General features: G+C 44.0%; 1 protein-coding gene across 1 annotated transcript; it reads left to right on the top strand.

The window, feature by feature from the left end:
* Nucleotides 1–4,849: 4,849 nt before the first annotated feature.
* On the top strand, nt 4,850–23,288 carry UGT8 (UDP glycosyltransferase 8; the record flags this gene model as incomplete). Its single annotated transcript, XM_084204285.1, has 5 exons — nt 4,850–5,671; nt 18,872–19,014; nt 20,561–20,637; nt 21,771–21,990; nt 22,925–23,288. 5 exons carry the CDS (start codon nt 4,850–4,852, stop codon nt 23,286–23,288), a joined length of 1,626 nt encoding a protein of 541 aa, XP_084060411.1.
* Between the last annotated feature and the right edge of the window lie 394 nt (nt 23,289–23,682).

The following is a 23,682-nucleotide window of genomic DNA, read 5'->3' as shown; positions in this document are numbered from 1 at the left end:
TGGTTGCTGTATGTAACTGAAAACTGGTCAAGGCCCCTCTACCTGTGTGAAAACTGCATCAGATCTGCAGGTTTTAATGCAAGTTTAGTTGCTGATTAAATAAGTCTTTCTTTTGGGAAAAAAGGTACAATTAAAAAAATGGTGTTTCTGCCTTTTTGTTTCAATTGGCTCAGACAGTGATATGAAGTTTTAGAGAGTTTACAGCTCCAAGAGCAGAGTTTCTGTTCTTCTAAAATAAGTTTTGTGTAATGAGGTGTAGTAACGGGAGGGGGACAATACTGAGAGCAAGATGAAGGAATAAATCTGTGTGTTAGCACCACAACTCTGGCAACTGCTGGCTTGCTAAATTACACGAAAATCTCACGTTTTCCCATTTTAAAAAATAATAATATTCCTGGGATGCACACATTAGCTTTCCATTTGGGCATAGTCATTTCATTGCTAATTAGCTCCCAGATTTGGGCTTGCAGAGGTGGCGGTCTGTTCCTTTAACCTGTGCCGTCTCTGTGAAATGGTAATGAGTAATTTGAGCCCTTTGGGTAAGGTGAGTGATCAGCAGCTCAGAGATTGCTCCTATGCTGTCAGAGGATCGCTGCTGTTCGGGATGAAGGGCACCTTTCCCAGCAGAGGTCGTGCCCAAACTGCCCAGGTAAACTCAGCAAACCAGGTAAACTCAGCAGATCTAAAGAAAGGCTCAACCGAAGGGAGGAACTTCGATCGCTTAACTGAAGCTCTGTCCAGCTTCCTTTGCTGCTTTTGAAGTCAGGAGTGTTCTTGGTTAGTGAATAAAAAGGACTCTTTATATCCTTATGTGTAAGTGCCTAAGAACTGTTTAATTTTTTGAGTAGTGATAAATGTGGGAGCAATTTACTTTCAGGCTGTGCTGGATGGAGGTGAGTGAGAGGCTCTTCTGCTTCTGGATCGCTCTACGATGGAGGAAAATGTGGATAATGGTATTGCTGGCTTGAAAACAGCTGTTTCTGAGTTTCAAAAATAGCAGGTAGGCAGCCAGGAGTGTAAAGCAGGAGAAAACTCTCAAACACGCCAAAAAGTTCTATTAGCAGTGATTAGCAGATTATTAAGGATTGGCAGCGAATCTAAATGTAATCTTGGGTACGTGTTCTAGGACTGTAATTGACTGTTATACCAATTACTACTTGGAATTTATCTAAAATAATTTAAGATTGATGTTTATATAAATGACATTAAGTCTTAATGTTTAAATTAGTGTTCTACAAGTCAGCTAGCACTACACTTCCTTCCAAGTCATTCAGTTCATTCCACATTGCCCAGCCTTCAAGTATCAAAACTTTGTGAAGAAGGGGAGGGGGGGGAGATCCTCCCTCCTATTTTTTATTTCTGAAGGTCATTGTTTTCTGTGTAGTCACACTTCTTGTTGTAGGTTCTGCTTGGTTCTTCTGGGTGAATGGAAAAATACTTCCTTAAAAAAAAACAATTGTGGTTTAGAAGTGTTTTGGTCAGCTGAAAACTGCTCCAAAAGTCTGACTGTCCAGGAGCATGCTTGATTTTGTGTAACCCTTTAAAGCTCATGCTTCCTCTTTCATTTGGAAACCCCCACATAGAGGTCATTAAACTTACTCCAACAGCTGCTCATAAAGTTAAAGGTATACCAGGAAGTTAATGTTTAACTTATTCTTGTGGAATAGGAAAACTATGAGTAGTTGGTTTCACTACTGTAATGCCACTCTGCATCTGGCTCTTCTCCATATCTTTGTTTTTGGGGCTTTTTGGCTGAAAGGAATGGCTTCAATTCAGTGATGATTTTATGGGTGTTGTTTGGTTGGGCGTTACATTGTTTTGGTTTTTTTTTCAAGTGTTAGCAAATTTGGATTTTCCTTTTCACCCTCTGTGATAAAGGATGTTGCATGCCAGCTCAGATGCCAAAACAGTCACGTTTAATGGAGGCAAATCCTAAGAAGAAGGACTTAATATAGAGGTACAAAATGGTTTTATATTGTCTGACATCTTAGAGAAATGCATACTTCTGTGTCTCTGGGCTGTTCTTTTTTCTCTCAGGACACCTGACAGTTCTTTTTCATGCTTCTGGTGTGCAGAAACAGAAGGCAGTTGCATTGGACGTTGATCCTTTTTATTTATTTTGGCTGGTGATCTGTTCTGGGAGTTGACAGGTGGATTGTGGCTGGGAGCTAGTAGAAAGAATCCCTGAGCTCTAGTTGTTATTAGCTGGCTTCAGCTAAGCACCACCTTGGCCTTGTCCTGACACTTGTAAAGACTTCTGTGCCTGGGCACTGCCTACTGCTTTGGGAGATGAGCTGAATCAGAAATTCCCACTGGGATAGCCAAGTGTCCCAGTGGGAATACCTACTGTGTTGGGGGGAGCTCACTGCTGAGGGCACTTGGAGTGGGGAGAGTGCCTGGGAGAGAGCCTGGAGCTGAGCTTGGGTGGTTGATTCCCTGCTGATGGGACCGGGCACCCACCTATTCCCCAGTCCCAGTCTGCTTAATTCTAAATGGGAATTAGGCTCATGATTAATGGGCTTACAGAATGCTGTTACCTATTGCCCTTGTTCCTGCAGAACTCAAACCTGAGCTCCCTGCTTCTGTCTGGCCAGGGTATGAAATGATGAGGCTGCAGGTTCCTGCCAGAAGTTCAGTAGAAGGTCAATGCAATTTTTCCCAGTAAAAATGTCACTTAATCGGCATTGCTCTAATAACATCATGTGTTTAATATTGCTATGGCTTGGCAGGTCCTGTACATATATTTTCCAGCTCCTGTGGAAGGTGCTTATGTTGAAAAGCGGAGTTGCATAATAGGTTTTTGAGAAGTGATTATTGTTTTACCCGTTCTGAAGATACCACAAGGTACAGACTGCCCAGACTGCCAGGGAAGTGTGTTGTGTCATCTCTTGACACTGATACACTGCAAGAAGATAAAAAATAATGTTTGGTGAATGGTTTTTGTTATTTTGCCAGGTTTTCATGTTAGTATTTTTAATGCCTTCACAACGAGTAGCATGTCCAATGTGATTGCTGTTCAAAACTTGGCTGCCAGGTAAGTGTGGGGACAGGAAGCAGTGGGGAAACACTGTCAACATCCGAGGGGAGGATAGCTGTAGTTCCCATGGCTTTTGGTGGCACTTGTCACCCCAGCCGTGGAAACTATGCCTTAGAGCTAAGGATTGTCTCTTCTGCGCTGTGCTCTAGGCTTCGGATCAGGAGACAGAAGCGGAGCTGGCCTGTGGAAACGTGTTGGACCCTCAGGCTCCTGGAGCCTTTGGTTACTGTTGTGATAGAAACATGGCTGAGTTTGCCAGTCCTGCGCCTCCATTCATGGTTTTGTAATATCGCTCTTGTTGACAGGAGCAGTAACTCAATACCGTGGGAATGCTTCTAGCATGCGGAGATGGAATCAATAATGGGATTTTTCTGAGTTTGATTAATAATTTGTCTTGGATGCTTCATTGGTGAACCATGTTTACTGACTTTTCCTAACACCTCTCTTAGCTAAGGAGCAGTACACTCCAACAGGGTCCTGATCAGGAAAACTGAGCGTGGACCAGGGCAGTGATTCTCCCTCTGTACTTGGCCCTTTGAGACCACACCTGGAGTGCTGTGTCCAGTTCTGGGCCTTACACCTCCATCAACAATAGGGAAGTGCTGGAGCACATCCTGCCGAGGGCAGCGAAGCTGGGCAAGCATCTGGAGAATAAGTCCTGTGAGGAGTAACTGAGGGAGCTGGGGGAAAAAGAAGCTCAGGGGAGACCTAACTGCTGTCTACAACTACCTGAAAGGGGCATCCTTCAGAAAACCTAGTACAGAGTGATATAACTCAAAAAAGCCCTTAAACTTTTTACATAACAAGCATATAGGAATATAGTAATTTATAAGTGGCTGTATAAAATATGAGATGCTCTATTTATTAGCTGGTAACCCATATAACATTAACTAAGGACAAGTCCTGGGCAATCTCAGGAAGGAGGAGGCTTGTAGGAGGATTATATGACTATACCACAGGGAGATGAGAAGGACTGAGTAGCAGTGTTATCTGTTGTTTTTATTTATAAAGGATGCTGCAACTGACTCGGGCTTCCACCTGGATTTGTTTGGCAGGAGGAAAGAGCAGATTGTTTTGTTTGGCTTGTACTCATTTCTCTGTCCTAGAGGGTGATGGTGACTGAGGAGTTTCTGACATGTCCTTGTTGTGCTTCTAAGGCACTTTGCTTTCCTCTGCTGCATACAGCATTTTAAATCACCCAGCCACGTGTGAAAACTGTTTTTCCTTTCCCCAGCAGTGTGCTGCTGTCAGGAACTGTGCTTTCAGGGTGGCAGTGGGGTTTTTCAGCTGGTGTTCAAGTGGGTGTTTAAGTGCTGATTTAAGTAGGTCGAGAATCAAGTACCTGTTCAAGGGCTTCAGTGGAAGTTGTGCTGTTCACGTGGGCAGTACTAACTCCTATTATTACTCTTTGTCTTGTAAGCAGAATGTCATTTTTAGGGGCTCAAAGTTGGTTCTTACTCAATAGTAGCATCTTCCTGCCTGATATTTTTGCTTTCCTCTCCTACGTATCTGATCATCTTTGATACTAAACAAAAACACGGCATGAATTTGTATGTCCGTTTAGGAGGAAGAAAGTCCTCTCTCTTCTCTGTGCTGTTAGCTTATGTGTTAACAAAACCCCAGAGAATGTTATGCTAAAATCGGAGTACAGTTGCAGCTTGAAGGAGAACGACTCGAAGCCTGTGGGTATCTATCAGAGAAGGACCTGCACTGGAAGTGCTCGTAACCATGCAAACTGAGGGGTGGTGTGCTTAAACAGCAAAATGCAGTCCTGTTGTCTGTGATGTAATGCTCTTCTCTCTCCTTGCAGCTATGAAGCCGTACGCTCCAGCCTTCATTCTCCTGTGGAGTGCTGTTGGGATAGCGAGGGCTGCCAAAATCGTTGTTGTGCCGCCAATTATGTTTGAAAGCCATCTTTATATTTTCAAGACTCTGGCCTCAGCCTTGCATGACCAAGGTCACCAGACAGTGTTTCTCCTCTCTGAGGGCAGAGAGATTCCTCCATCTAATCACTACAGACTTCAGCGCTACCCAGGGATCTTTAACAGCAGCACCTCGGATGATTTTCTCCAGTCCAAGATGAGGAGTATCTTCTCGGGGAGGCTGACCGCCCTCGAACTGTTCGATATCCTGGACCACTACTCCAAGAACTGCGACATGATCGTCGGCAACCGAAACCTCATGCGTGCCCTCAAACAGGAGAACTTTGACCTGCTCCTGGTAGATCCCAATGAGATGTGTGGATTTGTTATAGCCCATCTTTTAGGGGTTAAGTACGCTGTGTTTTCCACTGGCCTCTGGTATCCAGCAGAAGTGGGCGCTCCGGCTCCCCTGTCCTACGTTCCAGAGTTTAACTCGCTGCTCACGGATCACATGAACCTATTCGAGAGGATTAAAAATACTGTTGTTTATCTTATTTCAAGATTTGGAGTCAGTTTTTTGGTTCTGCCAAAATACGAAAGGATAATGCAGAAACACAAGGTTCTTCCAGAGCGGTCCATGTATGACTTGGTCCATGGATCCAGCCTGTGGATGCTTTGTACTGATGTAGCGCTGGAGTTTCCGAGACCTACGCTACCCAACGTTGTTTATGTGGGAGGAATCCTAACGAAGCCGGCCAGCCCTCTGCCAGAAGTAAGGTTTGCTGAGTTTTACAGTAATTCCTGTGCCTTCCGCTCGGCCTCGTGTGATGAGTGGCAGTTTTTAGGCGGTGATTTTTCAGGCGGGACCTGTTGTGTTGTTGCTTGCTAAAATATTCTGTGGAAGTCACCTCATGTGGTGGTGAGGGGAGCTGTTGGTCACGAATTCAACCAAATTAATCATTTTTGGATGCAGGAATTATTTTGGTTTTGAGTGAGGCGCTTACTGCTGCACTAGAGGTGAGAAACAGTGCACTCTGCCTTGGAAATCCCATCTGTAGCTTTTAACCAGACATGGTTTAAAATGAACATGAGGGAGAATGGATGAGTACTTCTTATGCTTGAAGAAGCCTGCTGATAGTTTATGCTAGGTAACTTGATGGTGTGGGTGTTTTTATGGTATTTGTTTTTGTGCCTCCCTTGGGTTTGATAATGACTCTAAGACTAGGAGTACATAAGCCTGGAAAAAGTGTACCGAGTGAGAAATGGAGAGAAGAGTTGGCAGAAATAGCACTAAGGCTGCACTCAGATATGAACTTTTACTGTGCACGTGCACAACATCAGGCTCAGAACTTCAGACTGAAACTGCGATAGTGACTGGACTGGCTCCAGAAATCCTGGCTGCACAGATTAATCATTAAGTTTGATTAGTTCAGTGATCTGTGATATGTTATACCTAAGAATGCCTCTGTTGAGCAATACAGTGGTGAGTGACCGGCAGAACAATCTCACATAAAACAATGTCATTTGCACTTTGGTTTATGTGTACATAAACAAATAGATCTTGAATTGGAGGGGATTTTTAACGGATGCTTTTGGCCTGATGATAAAAAGGGCAGTGTTCAACAGTTTGCTTTTTAAAATGGCTGTTTCAGCCTTCGGTTATTGAATGAAAAGTGCTATTGTCAGTTCTCCAGGGTGTCAGAGATGACCATAGCAGTGCTGCTTCTAACTGGCTCTTCCCGCATGTGCATCAGTGTGTTTGTGTTAAGGAAGAGTCAGGTATCCTGAGACAGCAGACTGAAGGTACCCTTGTGCTGTCTAAAAGTTCATCCCTGTTTTCCCTCCAGGAACACTTTGCAGGCTGGATTGAGTTTTTCCTTCATTTTCAGACTGATAGTTCCTTTTTCTGTAAGAGAAAAAGGGTATTTGCATAATCAGTTTGGGCAATGAGGTTAACGCTGTCTTGTCTTTTGATGTTCTGTGTAACAGGAGTGACAGTGACCTTGAAACAGACCTGTAGTGTCTGCTTCAGGTAAATGGTGGTAAATATTTGTTACAGAGGGGGAAAGAAACAACCTGTAATTATTTGTGAGCTGAGATATTATTTAACTTCGCAGTTTTATCAGGCAATTCATTTGTAGTGTTTGAAGCATGAGTTTTGTGAGAGAGGGACCAAGTGAGCATGTTACTCTTTTATCCTGTCACTTGTCCATGCCTAAGCTGTTACACATGCCCCTGTGGTGTGTACTGTAGGTGGATTACTGGGCAGTCAGTTCATTTGCTGAGCAATTGGATGAAATTCCTAAGTGTCCCTCTGTCCTGGCAGATGAGAACTGCGAGTGCGGGCAGCGCGTGCTGCGGCTGTTCTCTGCTCTTGCTGCATCTCCAAGGCAGCAGCCTTGGCTAATTTATTTTCTGCAGCTTCTAGTTTGGTGCAGTAAGGTGAGCCAGAAGCAGAGCTAGTTGATGTTTGTGTGCTGGGCTGGAATTGGTGATGCTTCAGCAGCTCTCTCAAGTCATTTTCTTGTCCATGGATGATGATTAGAAAAGGGGAGGACCTAGCCGGACACAGCAGCTAATATTTGCTCACTCAAGCTGTTATTACAAGTCTTTCAGGTGTCTTGAATTCACCAAAACTGCATGTAAGTAGCCTTTGTCTGCTAGAGAAGTATTGGGGAAAAAATCAGGGGTGTTCTTTCAAGTCCCAAATACCTGCTCAGACTATCTGGGCACTTCAGTAGGGACACCCCTATGTTGTCAACAGTTTTCTCCTTTTTCCCCCCCTTCACTAAAAATAACCAAGTAGTTTGTATAATCATAATGGATTGCCTACACATAAGTTAAAAGTTTGAGCTTTCTGTTCATAAGCAGCATCTTGAAAATAAGAGGCAGATAGTAACAAGCAGTCAATGAGGAGATCAAGGTCAAGACCTTTTAAGGTGTTACATGGCAGCCATTCTTTCATTCCAGGGGATGGGCTAGCTCTGCTTTTTTCTCAGGTTCTGCAGCTGTTCCCTGAACTTCTTGAGAGAGAAGATGGAAAAGCACGGTTTTAAAGGTAGCACGTAGCAGCGGGTGCTGAATATTCATGTCGTGTAACAGTGTGAGGGGAAACAAACCTGATCAGGCTTTGCTGGTCATCTGTGTTAATATTATATTTTATGTATATAAATGTCTGCGTATATAAAAATACATAACCTGACCCAGCTTTGCTGTCCCATCTGCATTAATAATTCGATCCTGGGGCACATCATCGCTGCTGCTCCTGCAGTTAGCTTGTGTCAAGCATGATTTCTAGCTGCTGCTGAGCTCTGTAGCAATTACACTGCAGCCCCCGGCTGTGGCACACAAACTGCGAGCGTGTCTTTGGGTTGCAGCTTGCCCGGATGCCTCGGGAAGGCACGGATGCTCGTCCCTGCTCTCCCTCCCGGGCAGTGCCCCGGTGTCGGGCTGCGCTTGGCGCAGTGTCCCTCGGGAAGTCGCAGTGTTCGGCGTGCCAAGGAGGGGGAGCCAGCGGCGAGAGCAGCGGGTCCTTTGGAGGTCACCGCTCTGCCCGGCTCGCTGCGGCGCCTTGCGGCTCCCTCCTCGGCAAGGCAGGGGCAGCCCCACCTGGGCAGGCGGGGGCTGAAGAGCCCGGGCATGGCACAGCGGCCCTTCGGATCCCTGCTGCGGGTGGATGAAGCCGAGCACACCCTGTCACTCTGCTCCGCGGTGCTGGGAGGGCCGGTGGTGGCTTTGCCGAGCTCTGCATAGGCGATTCTAGTTGTGCTCCGTGAGAGCCATGGTGACATTATCACTGCTTAAACTGGGTTTGGACGGTGCTTCTCGCACAAAGTGTGCTGTGCTGCTCAGTAAAAGACGAGGAGATGGTTAAGGTGACTTATCCCACATGCCTGTGAAATTTTATTTGCTTATGGGTGATGGGTGCTGAGTCCAGGATTTGTGTACATATCTCTTAAAGCCATATGCTGAATTACTTAGAGGACAGTGTGAACAGAATTAGCCTTAAAAGATGAAAAGCTGGGGACAGACTGGCTGTCAAGTCCTTAAGGTCATCAGTGCCTTAAACTATTGAGGGTATAGTGTTCCCTGGCAGGATTTTGCAGATAACTGTCATTGGCCATTTGGAAAATCACTGCCTTCTCTGCTTCTTCCTCAGTACACTTCTCCAGAGCGATCTGAATGAAGCTGGCTTTTTAAGGGGACACTCTTTTGGGAAACCCCTTCTCTGGTATTTATACCTTGTGACCAGGTTGATGCATACCAGGCATTAATCAGCCTGAGAAGCTAAGTCCCCAAATCAGGGCAGAAGCTGAGGGGTGCTCCAAGCAGCTGCCTTGGGAAGTACTGAGTCCATGAGTAAACTGAATTTATGCTGCAGAGCAGGGTGCTCTCATTTTGGAGTAATAAGTTGTCCTTACAGCTGCAGCTGTCAACAGATAATTACAGGAACTTCCTCACTCCCCCATGGACATCTCTTATCTGAGCTCATTATTATACAGATCAAAGTCTATGCAGCAAATTGGTGTCTTTGAAATATCTTCACTAAAAAGTATTTTGGGTTTTTTTGGTTTGTTTTCTTTGGGTTTTTTTGCCTTCCTGAGCCTTGCTGACAGCTGTATGTTTACTAGGTGTGTTAGCTGATGCTAATATGTATCTTGAAAAAGAGGTGTAAGAATCAAGAGATGCTTTATTCCTTAAACCTGGCTTTTCTCCTTCATTCAGATTCAAGGACACATCTATAAGCCCTTGCAGATTGTGGCAGTGGATTGTTGTGCATGGCATAGCACCATCACTTTAGTATTATCTTTTAAGTCCAGGGAATGGTTCTTACAGATGTATTTGGACAGTAAATTTTTGGTGATGTGAAGCAGTTCCAGAGCTGTTTAAAATGCCTGTGGTTATCAGCTGGGGAGGCAAAAAGTCTTTTAAGAATGATGAAGATGATGCAGCACTGTGTGAATTCTGTACTCTATGATCATGTCTTTTGGCTCTGAAATTATTTTAGATAAAGATTCTTCCCCCCAGAATTTGATGTTTTGACCCACAAGAAAGCGTTGTGTGAGCTCTCCAGGTACCCACAGTCCTAAAACTGTAGTGTCCAGTCTCAGCTGCTCCAGCAGGACTGGGTTGGTGAACCATGTCTGCTCTGCTGTACTGCTGCATTTTAAATTTGGGAAGAAATGTGACTCAGCATCTGTCTGTTGAGTGCAAGACACAGGCAAAAGGACACAGGGCTGATTCTGGAACTTGGCTAAGTGTCTCCAGTTAAACTTGGGAGGAAGGCAGGTCCCCCAGGTGCATGTGCCAGGCATAAAGCTGGCATCCCATGAGCTGACCAAGGAGCACCAAACCTTCAGCGAGCCTGTGCTGTCCATCAAAAAGCAAGTTTACTTGGTTCACGGATTACAGTCCAGGATGGTTATTTGTTGGGTTTAAGCAGTTGTTTGTATTGGGGATGGAAAACAGAAATTCCAGACATTAGATATTGGATAGGTCAGATGATCAAAGCTGAAAACTAAAGCCAAGACAAGTGACTTTGCTTTTTTTTCATTCATACAAAACAAAAAACCCCTAGCAACCCAACACTTTATTAAGTTGCTACTGTAAGCAGGCTGTGTGGTTTTCAATATTCTAATTGATCATGTTCATGTTGGAACACACAAGCTAACAAGATTTATTCATTTTGGGAACGCGTGGTGGTTTACCTGAGTGTCTCTTCGAAATTTTGAGGAATGACCTCCGTAGAGGACAAATAACAAGCCAGTGTTTTTCCCATTTCTAACATAAAACAGAAGATAGGCATTTATTTCAAAGAGTGTTCTTTTTTCCTGGGGTATTTGGAACATCCTTGAGTTTGGGTACCACATTCCTATAATTGGGAAAGTTGGGATGTGCTCAGAACTTGACATTTATGAGTAGCAAACCTAGTTATTAATATTACTGACTTGAAAAAAAATCATTAATCAAGACAGCTTTTCAGATGCCCTAGTTGCTTAAAGGTGGAGTGGATAATTTGTTTATGGCTAATACCTTGCTTTGGGGGATGAGGTGTGTCCAGCTTTGTGAGGAGGCATCTTCCTGAGCCTTCCCAGGCTATTCACAGGGGAATTCTGCAGGCAGCATGTTCTGCTGCTCACCCTGAGCAAGGGGAGTCTGGGTGGAGGATGTGGGTCTTACACAGGCTCAGAAGCCAGCTATCTTAGGCTTTTCAAAGAAATTCTGGTGACTGATGGCTTCTTTATAAAAATATAATATATATATGGGTATTGTGTACATACATATATATGTACACTTTACATGTATTTATGAATCTGTATTAAAAAAAGGGAGGAGGTAAACCTCAGGAAGAACGAAAAGCTGTTTTATGTGAAGAGGAAAATGAAGAAGAAATTGCAATTTTTCAAGGATTTCAAGCTCCAGGTTAAAATTCTTATGTCCTACCATCCACAGAGCACAGGTGTCATAGTAGAACAATGACAGACAAAATTTCTCAGTTAAATGAGATGATCATATGGATTTATGGGTGGGATGTATGTCAGTATCTGTAGTACAGAGGTCTGTGTTTATAATTTAGCTTCTTGTCAATTTTTCTTAAGTGTTTTCACCAATTTAATTTGACTATATGTTCCGAAGACAGAGTAAGTAAAAATAGTCTCCATACTTGGTACTATTTTTTCTTAACTGCTGTAGAGCATTTTGCTCCATATGGAACAGCTGAGAGGGTTGTTAAAACCTTGGTTTGCATTTCCATTTGATGATCATCAACTTCTCCATTCCTGCTTAGGAAGGTCGTTTTTGGGGTGTTTTTTAACAGAATGCTTCCTGTGGGGTAATACCAGCCAGGCTTCTAATGGGAACTCTGGGTGTGAGGATCCCTCTGCTGCACCTGCCACTCTGCAGTGATTTTAATAACCTCTCCTGAAGGGCAAGCTCCTTGTTTTCCACTCCTCCCATTCATTTGAAAGGCAAGGTTGCTTTCCCAGGGTGCTTGCCAGAGCTCTGGTGAGTAATGGATTTTTGCACCAGGGAAGTCCTTGCACGGCACTTTCCTGGTTGACCTCTAGCTCTGGGTAGAGCCTGTTCCCAGAGCTTCACTGGATACGCCTGCATCTCCAGAGGGGGCTCAGGTGAAGGAGCAAAGGCTTGGGGGACTGCATTTCCTCACTCTGGTTTGGAGTGTGAATTGTATTCCTCTCTGAAGTTAAATGGATTTAAGCTCGCTGTCCCTCTTGGAGGCTAAATGAGGAGAGGCAGTAAAGGTCCAGGATCAGGAAATACAGCGTTTTAGGCACTGGAAAGCTTTGTAGGATTTTAAAAACATTTTTTAAAATTAATTTTATACCTCATGTGTTTTGGAGAAGGCAGACACAGGGTGTATATATAAAAACAACAAATAATTAGTTAAAAAATATGGCAGGAACATGTCTGTATTTCAGCAGGGCTCAATCTGTGTCTAATGTTGAAAAACTTAACAGCGTTGTCAGAGTAATATGTGGTGACTGTACTTAGCAATGCTTGGGGTTCTGATAGGAAACAGTTCAGATTTTTAGTGTTTGTTTCCCAACAGGTAGCAAGAAAACAGGTTTAGTCTTCCTTCTTAGCCAGCAAAAAAACAGACTTAGTCTAATGCCGCAATCTGGGTATGCTTCTTCAATGGGCACGAGATATTGTATTTGGAGTAACCTTACTCTGTGTCAGTATGAATTAGAAAATATGGAAAAAATGTGTGAATATTAACTGCATGCAGTTTTTGTATGGTAGAGCTCATTAATAAAGCCCAGGGAAGAGAAGAATTAACTTGTCATGAATGCAGAGGGAAATGGGGGCTCGGGAGGATCCTGTCCTCGTTGGGAGCTGCATGTTTGCTCTTAATTGAACTAAGGACTTAATTAAGATGGGTGATATGGAAAGGAGCAAGTGCTGATGAAATGGGAGAATGGCTTTTGCCTGGTGGCCATAGCTGTTAAAAGGCAGGAGTTCAGTCAGTGGAAAATAACCTTGGGAGTGTGAGCAAGGCGCCGGGCGATGCGGAGCCAGCAGAAGCAGCTGGATGTGTGGAGTCAGGGAGGCTGACTCCATCCTCTGCCTCGTGCCCTCGGTGTGCACTGGCCTCTTCTGTGTCCTTTGCTGCTCCAAGCAAATGAAAACTCCTATTTTTGGTCCTAGACTGACTTAAAAATTCATGGCAAGTAAATGCAAGCAGCTTACTTTGCCTGGAGTGATAGTGTCTCGGAGTTTGCTGTGGAATTATGGGGTTTTATGACTTTCAGGTTACGTGATATGATCCTGTTTGTTTTGTGATAGTAAAGGTTGTAAAAGGGCACCTGTGCGACCTTAGACCACCTGTTCTGATACGTTGTGTTAGTAAAATCTGCAAAAAAAATTAATACAGAATTGAAGTATGTCACATGAGAGAAGTACTGGTCAGAGGACAGCAGAAAAGTTTGGACACTCAAAAAACATGGTCTTTATACCTTTCTGTTTATATATCAGTGAGTATCTCCTTTCTAAAGATGGCTTAATGTCTCTTCTAATTTAAAATAGATCTGGTTTTGTCTGCTCCAAGCCCCATTTGGTAGGAGAAGTTGCATAGGATGCCTGTACTCTGCCTTGGGGAAAGGGTGGTTTGCAACCATATCCGAAGAACAGGCGTTTGTGCTGTTGCACATTTGAATGGAGCAGCTGAACAGGGGAAGCTTCGGATATTACACCCGGTTATGTTTGTATTTGTGCACTTTGTTTATCTGAAACAAAGCTCAGTATTAGGCACCACTGGTTACTGCCAGCTGGGCCCTCACGCCCTGCTCACAGCTGTGTGTTCAGCACCGGGGCCTGCAGAGAATGGCTAATTAGACAACCAGGCAGAACAAAGCCCACACAGTGGGGCTGGCACAATAGCATTTCTGTCTCACATCGGTCAAAAGATGGATTTGATTTCTTTATTCCTCCCCCCTCGCTCCTATAGTACAGCACGGATCAATAAGTGCTTCTCGTCCCTGTGCAAGCACAGAGTCCTGTACTATTTCTCCCAAAGGACGTGGATTTGCACAGAACTTACATGGAAGCAAGCAGAGACCCGGCAGGGTTGGGCACAGTGTTCTGAGTAGAGGCCTTTGAATTTTTTTATGCTTTAGTATGTGCTTTTTATTATTTAAAATAACTTCAGTGAAAATGGTCATTAATATAGATATTGGGTGATATTTGCATTATTTACTCTTTTTTAAACCATTTAAATGAAAATTTGAATTGGTTATAATATGTGTGTTAGGTGGCCGTTTATTATGAATGTGTATGAAGCTGTAACTGGATGAAAACCAAAATTGAGCTGAAAAATACAGGTCACAGTTGAGTTCAGAATGTGAATGTGCTGTGTTGGACTTGCCAGGGCTACACTTTCAGTGGACATCATGTGCACAAGCTCTGGGAGTGTCTGTTCTGATTGTTCATTAGAATTTCTATTGGCAGTTTTGCTGCCAAGTTCATCCAGGTTTGGGGGGTTATAATTCCTTAAGGTTTCATTGCTGGCTTGGAAGGGAAGAGCCAGATCCCTGTTTCTAAGTCGCTGCTGGGTTTGTCAAGTTGGCAGTGCAGCCTCAACGAGGGGCAGTATTGTCTTTTGGCTTTGGTAGGATATAGAAGGAAAAGCCCTTGCCATAATTTAAAGGAAAACCTGAAAATTACTTACATTTTGGGGTGAGGGAGAGGGTTAGGTGTTCTCTTCCAGTCACTGAAAGAAAGAGCCTTTTAAAGAAGTGCATGTTCTGATGATGTATATCTTAAGTTTGAATTAACTTCTCAATTCTGTGCTCGGTTCAAGTTTGAGGCAGAGTTTGAGGAAGGCTCAAAGCAGCTCAGTATGTAACAAACTCCCTCCCCCAGTTTTTTTTCTGTAGGTCAGACTTCCAAAATGGTCATTTCCTTTCCTTGTGTTAAAAGAAAACCATCCTGAGTTTATAGGAAAGCTGGAAATCCTTTCAAGTGGGCAAAAGGAGTGGTGCTGCAAGGCAGGAGCTGAGAAAGTGCTGCCTGACCAGGGAATGCTGCTTTTAATGAGGGCAGCTCAATGACTCATCCTGACTCAGTGCCTTTTCATACAGAGAGTAATTAGATCGCCGGGGCAGAATGTGCTGGAGGTCAAAAGTGTAAGTGGATTTAAGGGGAAGAAAGGGGTGAGTTTGTGGGGATGAACTTGAGTGTCTCTGAGGCCTTTTTTGTGGGTTTATCGAGGCTGCTGTGGAGGATGTCAGGGCTAATATGGCCCTGGAGAGTACAAAGGTAGGAAGGTGACTGAAGGCTGCTGAAATTGTAGGCAGACAAAGTTGTTCTGTGGCATCAGTGTGTGCTGTTCCAGCGTTCTGGTTCTGTGAGCCTTGCTCCCAGCTTGTCTTCGGTGGACATGAGGAGTGTACATGCGAGAATCAAGTGGCATTCACAGCCATAGTCACAGTGCTGCTGAGGTATTCAGTCCCTTTCAGAGATGTGCCAAGAGCACAGCCTGCTCTTTATCTGCTGTGGGTATCACAGCTTCACCTTGTATGCTGCACAAAGAACAGGCAAAATACAAGAAAATACTGAGGCTTTGTGCCATGGCCTGGCTAATTGTACCAGGACACTCAGATGTGTCTGAAAACCCAAGGCCTGGCAATGCCACTCGCTTGGCTTCAGTTTCACTTGATTGTCTGTTTAGAAATTCCATGCTAAAAAGCTGTCACAGAAATAATTACAGTAAGTGTAAGGAATCTGGGAAGAATGGATTCATACAGATCACAAACTCAGGGAACTCTAAGAGGATGCAGTGTAAGTTCCTTCTTTTCCATAGCCTAATTTGTACCCAGGTCACTCCATTTGTAGTGATCCCCTTGAATCAGGGCTGTGTCACGCCAGGAATGACACAGATGTTTGCAGGAAGAACCTTCATCCTGACAAGTCTGCAGTTGATGTTCTGCAGCAGTGATGTCCAGCACCCCTCTGGGGAAGCGGATTGGAAAAGGGCTGCAGGTCAGAGGGCAGGTAAGCAATTCCTCTTGCTAACAGCACCATGTAAAGCACAGATAAAATCTGGGGTAAGAAAGAACCTTTCAGTTCATGTCAAAACACACCAAGCTGAGATGAAACTCCCTGGGTCTTTCTGAGGTTGGCACTGGGCAGTTCTGATCCTGAGGAATAAATTGAATTCTTTCTAATTTAGCATTCTAAAGGAAACTCCAAGGACAGCATTAGGTTCCTCTGCTTCAGCTTTGGCCAGGCATCATCCAGCTCTGGCCTGGATATTAAGGTTCTGTTGATAGAAACTATTTTGTGTTCCAGTGTCTTTTTTTTTTAAATGTAATCCCATTTTATATGACAAACAAATCCCATGCTTTCGGCCTGATGGTAGGATATTGTCTTGCCAAGACAAATCTTGTCAAGATTCTAAATTCACCTTTGTCCACGTTATGTTCCGCTGAAGCAGTGGGATTACCTTCAAAGGGAAGGATTACAGAGGCTTGGCTATGAAACCACCATAACAGCACAGAGCAGGTTGCTTTGCTGTTGCACAGCAAAATGCAAAAGTCTGTAGGTGACAAAATTCCTTTTTAAAAAAGTAATATTCTTCTACATAAAATTATAAGTACTTAGTAGCTATTTTTTTATTTTACATCGGGGTTTTTGAATGCTGTTTAAGAAATTGCATTACAGGGAAATATTTATACTTCCTCTATGCATCTATAAAGAAGTGTAATTGTCACTGTGTGAATACATGGGAACTCCCATGAGTTCTCCCAGAATTTCTCATAAAGCACAGAGGAGCAGTGGCATTGGGAGCCAGTTCTCAGCCAGAACAGGCTCATCTCCAGCAGCAGAAATCAAATGTTTAGCCAAGAAGGGATAGTCACAGGTAGGCCCTTCTTATGGTCCAGGATTCTTTTTCATTGCTTTCCAGGGATCAAATTGAGGCTGAGTAGACTGCTCCGTTGATTTTCCTCTATAAAAACATAAGTGACACTTGTTGTTTATCCTGTTTCCCCACCCATTCCTCACCAGTTTCCAGACACCTGGCATTTCTGGGTGCATCCTACTGGGCCCTGTGCAAGTAGTCCATGTCCAGTTTATTTAGGCTTTCCTTCTGCTCTGAGGGACCTGGCATTGCCCAAGGCCAAACCAATGAAGGCTAAAACGAAGAAAGCAGGAAGCACTTGGAACTTTTTGACACCAGGTCCTTTGTCCCATTCACCTTTGGCTTTCCAAACCCCATCCCTGCCTGCTCAAGCAGTGCCTGGGTATTCCACCTGTCCCTGTTACTGACTCAAGTGTGCTTTTTTTTTCTTTTTACATCTCTATCTTCCTGCCACCTTTGCTGGCCTCCCGCTCATCAGCATGGAGCATGCTTGGCTTAGAGGAAGTGGTGCTGGAACATGCTCTCCCAAGCCTGTCTTTCTAGGTCTGTGTCTCATGGGGTTCTTCCAGGCTGGAATTGGCTTTCTTGCAGCCCAGGAGATGCTGCTGTTCTCTGCCACATTGCCTCAGTGTCCTGAGCTCCATCTCACGGTTACTGCAGGCAAGGCTGCCCTGACCTTTGTGTCCTAAGGTCTGCCATGTCTGTGTGTTTGAGAGCCAGCACCAATACCTTGGTTGTGGCTTCCTCAGCACGTCTATCAGGGAAGGCACTCTGGAAACCTCCAGGTATCTGCCCCTCTTGGTGGGTGAGCACCCTGTAAAGACCAGAGCCTGTGAAAATTGGGTTTTTTGGGATGGTTTGTCCTAGAGCCCACAAAAAGGTCTTTTCTCTTTAGCTTTAAACGGCTGATGGGAAAGACTTCAAGATGTAACTAGCTGAAGCACTACAGTGACTATAATATAATGACATTTGCAGTGTGCCTTAGGTCCTGAAGTAAGATTCAAGGACGAGCTTTAAATAAATCACAAAACCACTTGGAAACTTCTGTGTCAGAAGTTCAGCCCCTAATAAATGATTCAGCTTTGAGGCAGGTCAGAGCCACTTCCCCTCCTTTGCCTTCTCCCTCTCCTTCCACATGAATTAAAAAAAGGGAAAGAGTGCATTGGAGAAGGACAAGCTGTGGATTTTAAAGAAAATGGAAATTTTTTTGCTTTACAGCGGAGAGCAGCGCACAGCCCCCGGTGCAGTGTGCTGGATTTTGTGCTCGGATACGACAGCGCGGCGTTACTCCATTGCTGTCTGCCCTCCTATTTATTGCCAGGACAAGAAGCTCATTGTGAGCACGGCTCTTCACTTTGCTCATTTCCTATTGCTGCGCTGGTGTTGAGTAGGCTTGTGCTTAAACTTGACGAGACCAGAATTAAACCATATCCAGGGATATTCTCCTTCCGACTGATATGTTAGTTGCAGCATTGTTTGGTTTCTTTCCACTGCTAACAGTTGTGTTCGGAAAAACCCAGTATTTAAATCCATGCTTTAAAAAGTACAAGGTATGTTTTCTTTACTCCTTGAGCAGTAGAAAGTGAGTGTCTTTAGAAGCTCTGGCTTCTTTCAAGTTGTGTTTATTCTTTTTATATAAATGAAAGCAAAGCAAGGCTTTTGAAGCACTCTCCCTTTGCTGAAGGCTGAAAATGACACAGCTGAGTCCCGGGCTTCATTCACACTTCTCCTGTGCAGGGCTTCCAAGCTGATACTTGGAGATGGATCTGTTTATGCCTTGCTGAGTTAAGATGCAGCCTGTTAACTTGGGAATGTGTGTCAACTGCTCAGTTCAGGAGGGACAGATTGTCTGAAGTGGTGGTTAATAGTGCAGCTAAAACAAACACAGAAGGGTTTTGCCGTTCACGGCCTCTGCTTCTGGATTCTGAATCTCGAGCCATTGTTCCCGGTGACTTCTAGGATGTTTGGCATTTGTGTACCTTGGCTTCTGAAGTGTCCAAGGCACCACCAACTGCTCCTTCTCGGCCACGTTTGCCTGCTGTTCCCGTGCCTTGCCCCTGCAGTGCTCAGTGTGAACTTTGTTTTCTGCAGGATCTGCAGGCGTGGGTGAACGGCGCGCACGAGAATGGCTTTGTCCTCGTCTCCTTCGGCGCTGGAGTCAAGTACCTGTCAGAGGACATCGCCCATAAGTTGGCACACGCCCTGGCAAGGCTGCCCCAGAGGGTCATCTGGAGGTAAAGGCATTGTTGGAGGAACTTGGGGACTTTGGAGAGTGCTTGTTTCCTGCTGGAGTTGAGACTCCCTGGGTGGCATAGGCAATGTGACGCTCCTGAAAAACACTTGGCATGAAAATACTGCAATATCCTGGTAACAAGGAGAAGCAGTTATTGTCATGGCAGAATAAGGTGTGGTTACACTCCTAGACTGAGTTTATGTCCTTGGAAGGTTTGGGGACAGTGCAAACAAGCTAAGATTGTAACATTTAGGACATGCTGTCTCTATTTTTGATGAAGGAACTACCCCAGGGCTCAAGAATGAATCCTGATGATGAAAAGCCTCCATTTGCTTTCTTCTTCCCCTTTTCCCTCACTCTTTTAGGCCCTTTTCCTCTTTTATGTGTAAACACAGCCTTTCATTATTGATTTTTCCCACTTGCTTGTTCTCTGTGAGAAATTGAAGGAAGAGAAATTTTCAGAAGTCAGAGTCAGTAAGAAGTGTTCTTAGTTCTAAAAACATCTTGAGTGGTGCTCACAACTCCCTGTAAAAATCCAAAACCTGTTTAGTCAGCTCTGCTTAGTGTCAAGCATCGCTGATATGATTTGGTGGAGTTAATGTGAACTATTTCTTTTTTTTCAAATATTCAGTGTCTTTCTTACACTTCATGTAGGTGTCTCACAACCCTGCCACACTCTTGGAATTGCATTATTAGTTTTGGTGGCCTGTTCCTCACAATGTCTTAGGGAATGTCCTTGCTGCTGTGTGTAATTGAATGATCAAATCCCACTAATGAACAGGAAAAATGAGATTTTTTTCAGGCTGTGGCACAGAATCTGTGGTAGTGAAGGTATCATTGGTTTCTGTTTGGAGTAGAGCCATTGTTTTCTTATGAATCCCACAACACTGCTTGGCTTCTGATTAGTAATCCAAATTTATCTTATTGCTCTTCTTCCGTCCTTTTACCATGTTTTCCCTGGAATGTGTCTCTTTAGGGAGCATCCCTGTTTTGTAGTAAATAAATCTGGAGGATTTTTCTTAAGGATGGCTTTCTTTTTAATGCCAACCCAACAACTTCATTTAAAGCCTTCTGTTAAAATTGAGGTATTTATGTATCAGTCAAATGTAACTTGGAGGTTTTTTTGGGGATTTGGGGTTTGGTATTGGTCCTCAGATCAAGGACCTGTGTGTTGGACAGAAAAGTAGTGCTGCTTGGCAGTCTTAATGTCATGATGCTTATTCAAAGGATTTTTGTCTTTTTTTTAATGCCCTTCTAGTTAGTGAGGACAAACCAGTAACATAATTAACTGCTTTTCTATAACTTAGCTGAAATAGTTTAGGCTTTTTTCGACATACAGAAGTACAGGCCAGTTGCCAAGATGTGTTGTGGATCCTTTGCTCAGTAACCAGAGTTCCAACAATGCATGTTTTGCTTCATTAGGAAAGTGTAGCTGGTTGTTTCTGAAGCTGCAGTTCCAGTCCTCTCTAATGAGCAAAACAACCCTATCCTTTAGTGGTTACTTGGGAGGGTTTGATAACTGTTTCCATTTCATGTTGCTGGTTTAGGTTTTCAGGAAACAAACCAAGGAATTTAGGCAACAATACCAAGCTGATCGAATGGTTGCCACAAAATGACCTCCTTGGTGAGTATCTGTTTCCATTATTTATTGCTTATTCTCTCTTGAGTTGAGTTTGTTCTTCCCAAAATAGTCTACTGAATTAGCAGTTATTATAAAGCCAGGCTAATTTCTGTCATGGAGCAAGATTATTAAATTGGGATGTGAAGAGAGAATTGAACACCTCTCTGTTAATTGTCTTTCCCTGATACAAATTTCATGTTTTCCCTAAGTTGAAGCACTGTTCAAGGAGTCAATGAAACTGAGCCATCAGAGTAAGTTTCAGGAGTCTGTAAATACTGTTTTATAGAGACAAGAAAGCTCTACCAGAACTTGGGTACGTGATGCAAGCTGATAAGCTTTCCATTGAACTGAGGTGCTTCATGCTCTGAGGGGGAAATGAAACTTGATATTTTATTTTTCTTTGTCTTCCCTGTCAAAGGGTACCCGAGCGCCCTTGCAGATCTGAGAGGCCACAGAATATCTGGCTGCTTCTGGGAGACATGGATGTTGGTGTGTTCCCAAAGCAGCTCTGATGGGAGCTGATGAGTGCATTAAGCATCAGTGTGTGTGTGTGAGCTGGAGAACGTAGTGAGTAGGCAGAGGACTCCGAGAGCAGGTAGATTTGTTTTGGTTACAGGGTTGCTCTGAGGCAGCCAGGCTGCTTTTTCCATCACATGAGGCTGTTGCTGTGATTGCCAGGTCTTGCTAAGCTCTCAAGTAAGGCATGTGAAACTTTAGGGGGAGTGTGACTTCAGTTGTCCTGCCATTAAAAAAATTATATTCCCTACAAGAGTGTGCTTCCCCTTGCTCAGGTGTACTGCTGAACCTGCTGGAGTCACCACCTGCAGCTCCTCAGGAGTAGGCAATGCATATTAATTGCTCCATTAATCATTTTACACGACTCATACACATGAGAGTTATCTTTCTTTACTTCAGCTGTTTTCCCTCTCAGTGTGTAAGGATGTGATTTAATGCATGAGGAATTTCAGCAGAGTGGGCTTAGGCAGAACTTCAGAACAAGCTACGGTAATTTTAACCTGCCTGAGTTGCAGTTATAGAAATGTGGTGATGAGTTTGTTGTACCCAGGTGCTTGAACAGCTTTGTATCAAGGCGATGGAAATGTATTTTGTAACCTTCATGCCTCTTGTGCTTCCAGGTCACTCCAACATTAAAGCTTTCCTCAGTCACGGAGGCTTGAACAGCATTTTTGAAACCATGTACCACGGGGTGCCGGTGGTGGGCATTCCCCTCTTCGGAGACCATTACGACACCATGACCCGTGTGCAGGCCAAAGGGATGGGAATACTGCTCAACTGGAAGACCATGACTGAGAGTGAGCTCTATGAAGCCCTAGTAAAAGTTATTAATGACCCCAGGTATGGAATGAGCGACCGTTGGTGCGTCCATGGATAGGAAACCTTTGTACAGTGGAAAAAAACTGCCTTTTATTATTTGTGTGTACAGTTGAGGCAAGTCTAGGTGTTTGTCCTATTTCCCAGGATTACCCAACAGCTGAAGTTTCTGTGTGGGTGCTGGGCTAGTTGCTCAGCACCAAAACTCAATTGTCTCGCTCGCTCTTTGTAGCAGTTGCCATGTGGAGGGCACAGAGGTTATGGAAACAAACCTGTCCCAACTTATTCCGTGTTGCAGACCAAGGTCCCTTTGTGTCTGTTTTGATTACTCCACACAAGCAGTCTGGCTGTGGTGCTGCCTGCAGGGCCTGGAGCAAGATAGATGTACATGGTTTGGGTTTTAGCTAAAATGGGGAGGTATTCAGGAAGAGTGGCTCTAAGTTCTGTGGTTTTATTATAAAATTAAATTATATCTAGTGTTGTTTTGCTGTTCTGGATTGTAATACCACTCATATCCAGATCTGGCAGTATATTGTATTGGGCTAACCCTAATTTTGGAGTGTAGTGCTATTGATGCTTCTTGCTTTCATGGCAGCTGAGTCTTTCTGGGAAAGGAGATTGCTGTCAGGAGCAAGCAGCAGGGCAGCAGAGAGGGGGAATGTTGATAGCAGCCTCGATAACATCAGTTGCATCACCTTCCCCTTGTGCAATTAGCCCTGGTGTAAAGGCAAGTCCTGTGTAGATAAGCTGCAGACAGGAGAGGAAGAAATTGGCAGGATCAGCTGCTGGGGTGAAAAACCAAAAGTTTTGGGCGAAACTCTGGACCCAGGGCGGAAATGATTTATTGCAAAATCACCACCCAGGTTTCTCACTGTTGTGCATTTCTCTGGTGATTCAGTAGCACGATGACACGGGATGACAGCTTTTCCTTTGTTCCTTGTTTGCTTCCCTCCCCCAGCTACCGGCAGCGGGCGCGGAGGCTGTCGGAGATCCACAAGGACCAGCCTGGACACCCCGTGAACCGGACTGTGTACTGGATCAACTACATCCTGCGCCACAACGGAGCCCAGCACCTGCGTGCTGCTGTTTACAGCATCTCCCTCATTCAGTATTTCTTACTGGATATTGCCTTGGTCCTACTAGTGGGTGCTGCCTTACTTTACTATGTTTTGGCCAGGATGGCAAAGTTAATCTGCAAGCAGAGCAAACATCTCTGGTCCAATGACAAACATAGCGCTGTTAATGGACACTACCAGAACGGGATCCCCAATGGCAAGTATAGAAGAAACGGCCACATTAAGCATGAAAAAAAGGTGAAATGAGCCAACAGCCCCCATGTAAAGTAGTAATGAATCAGATCAGTAATCGAATTTTATCGCTGTAACTTAGTCTAACAACTACTTAAAACCTCAATAAGCAGTTCTAACACTCCCCCTCAGTATGTAATATTATGTGACAAAATTCTATGGAACTAAGAGAAGTCTTTAAAAAAAAAAAAAAGAAAAACAAAAAAAAAGGCAAGCACAACCTAAAATGGAAAATATTTTATTCTTAATACTGATACGCAGAGAGGTTATTTTGGCACTGAAGTTTTTAGAAGCCTTAATTCTCTAAAGTTCTATACAATGACCGTATTTATGAATTTTCAGCTTTTAAAAGCTCAGTGTGTGTGTCCCAAATGAGGAGAGGTTTCTTTTTATTTGCAGAGGTGTTCTC

The sequence above is a fragment of the Fringilla coelebs genome, assembly GCF_963513975.1.
Source record: "Fringilla coelebs genome assembly, chromosome: 4".
NCBI classification, from domain to species: domain Eukaryota; kingdom Metazoa; phylum Chordata; class Aves; order Passeriformes; family Fringillidae; genus Fringilla; species Fringilla coelebs.
Note: the sequence above shows the minus strand (reverse complement) of the source record. Positions and strands in the feature narration are given on the sequence as shown.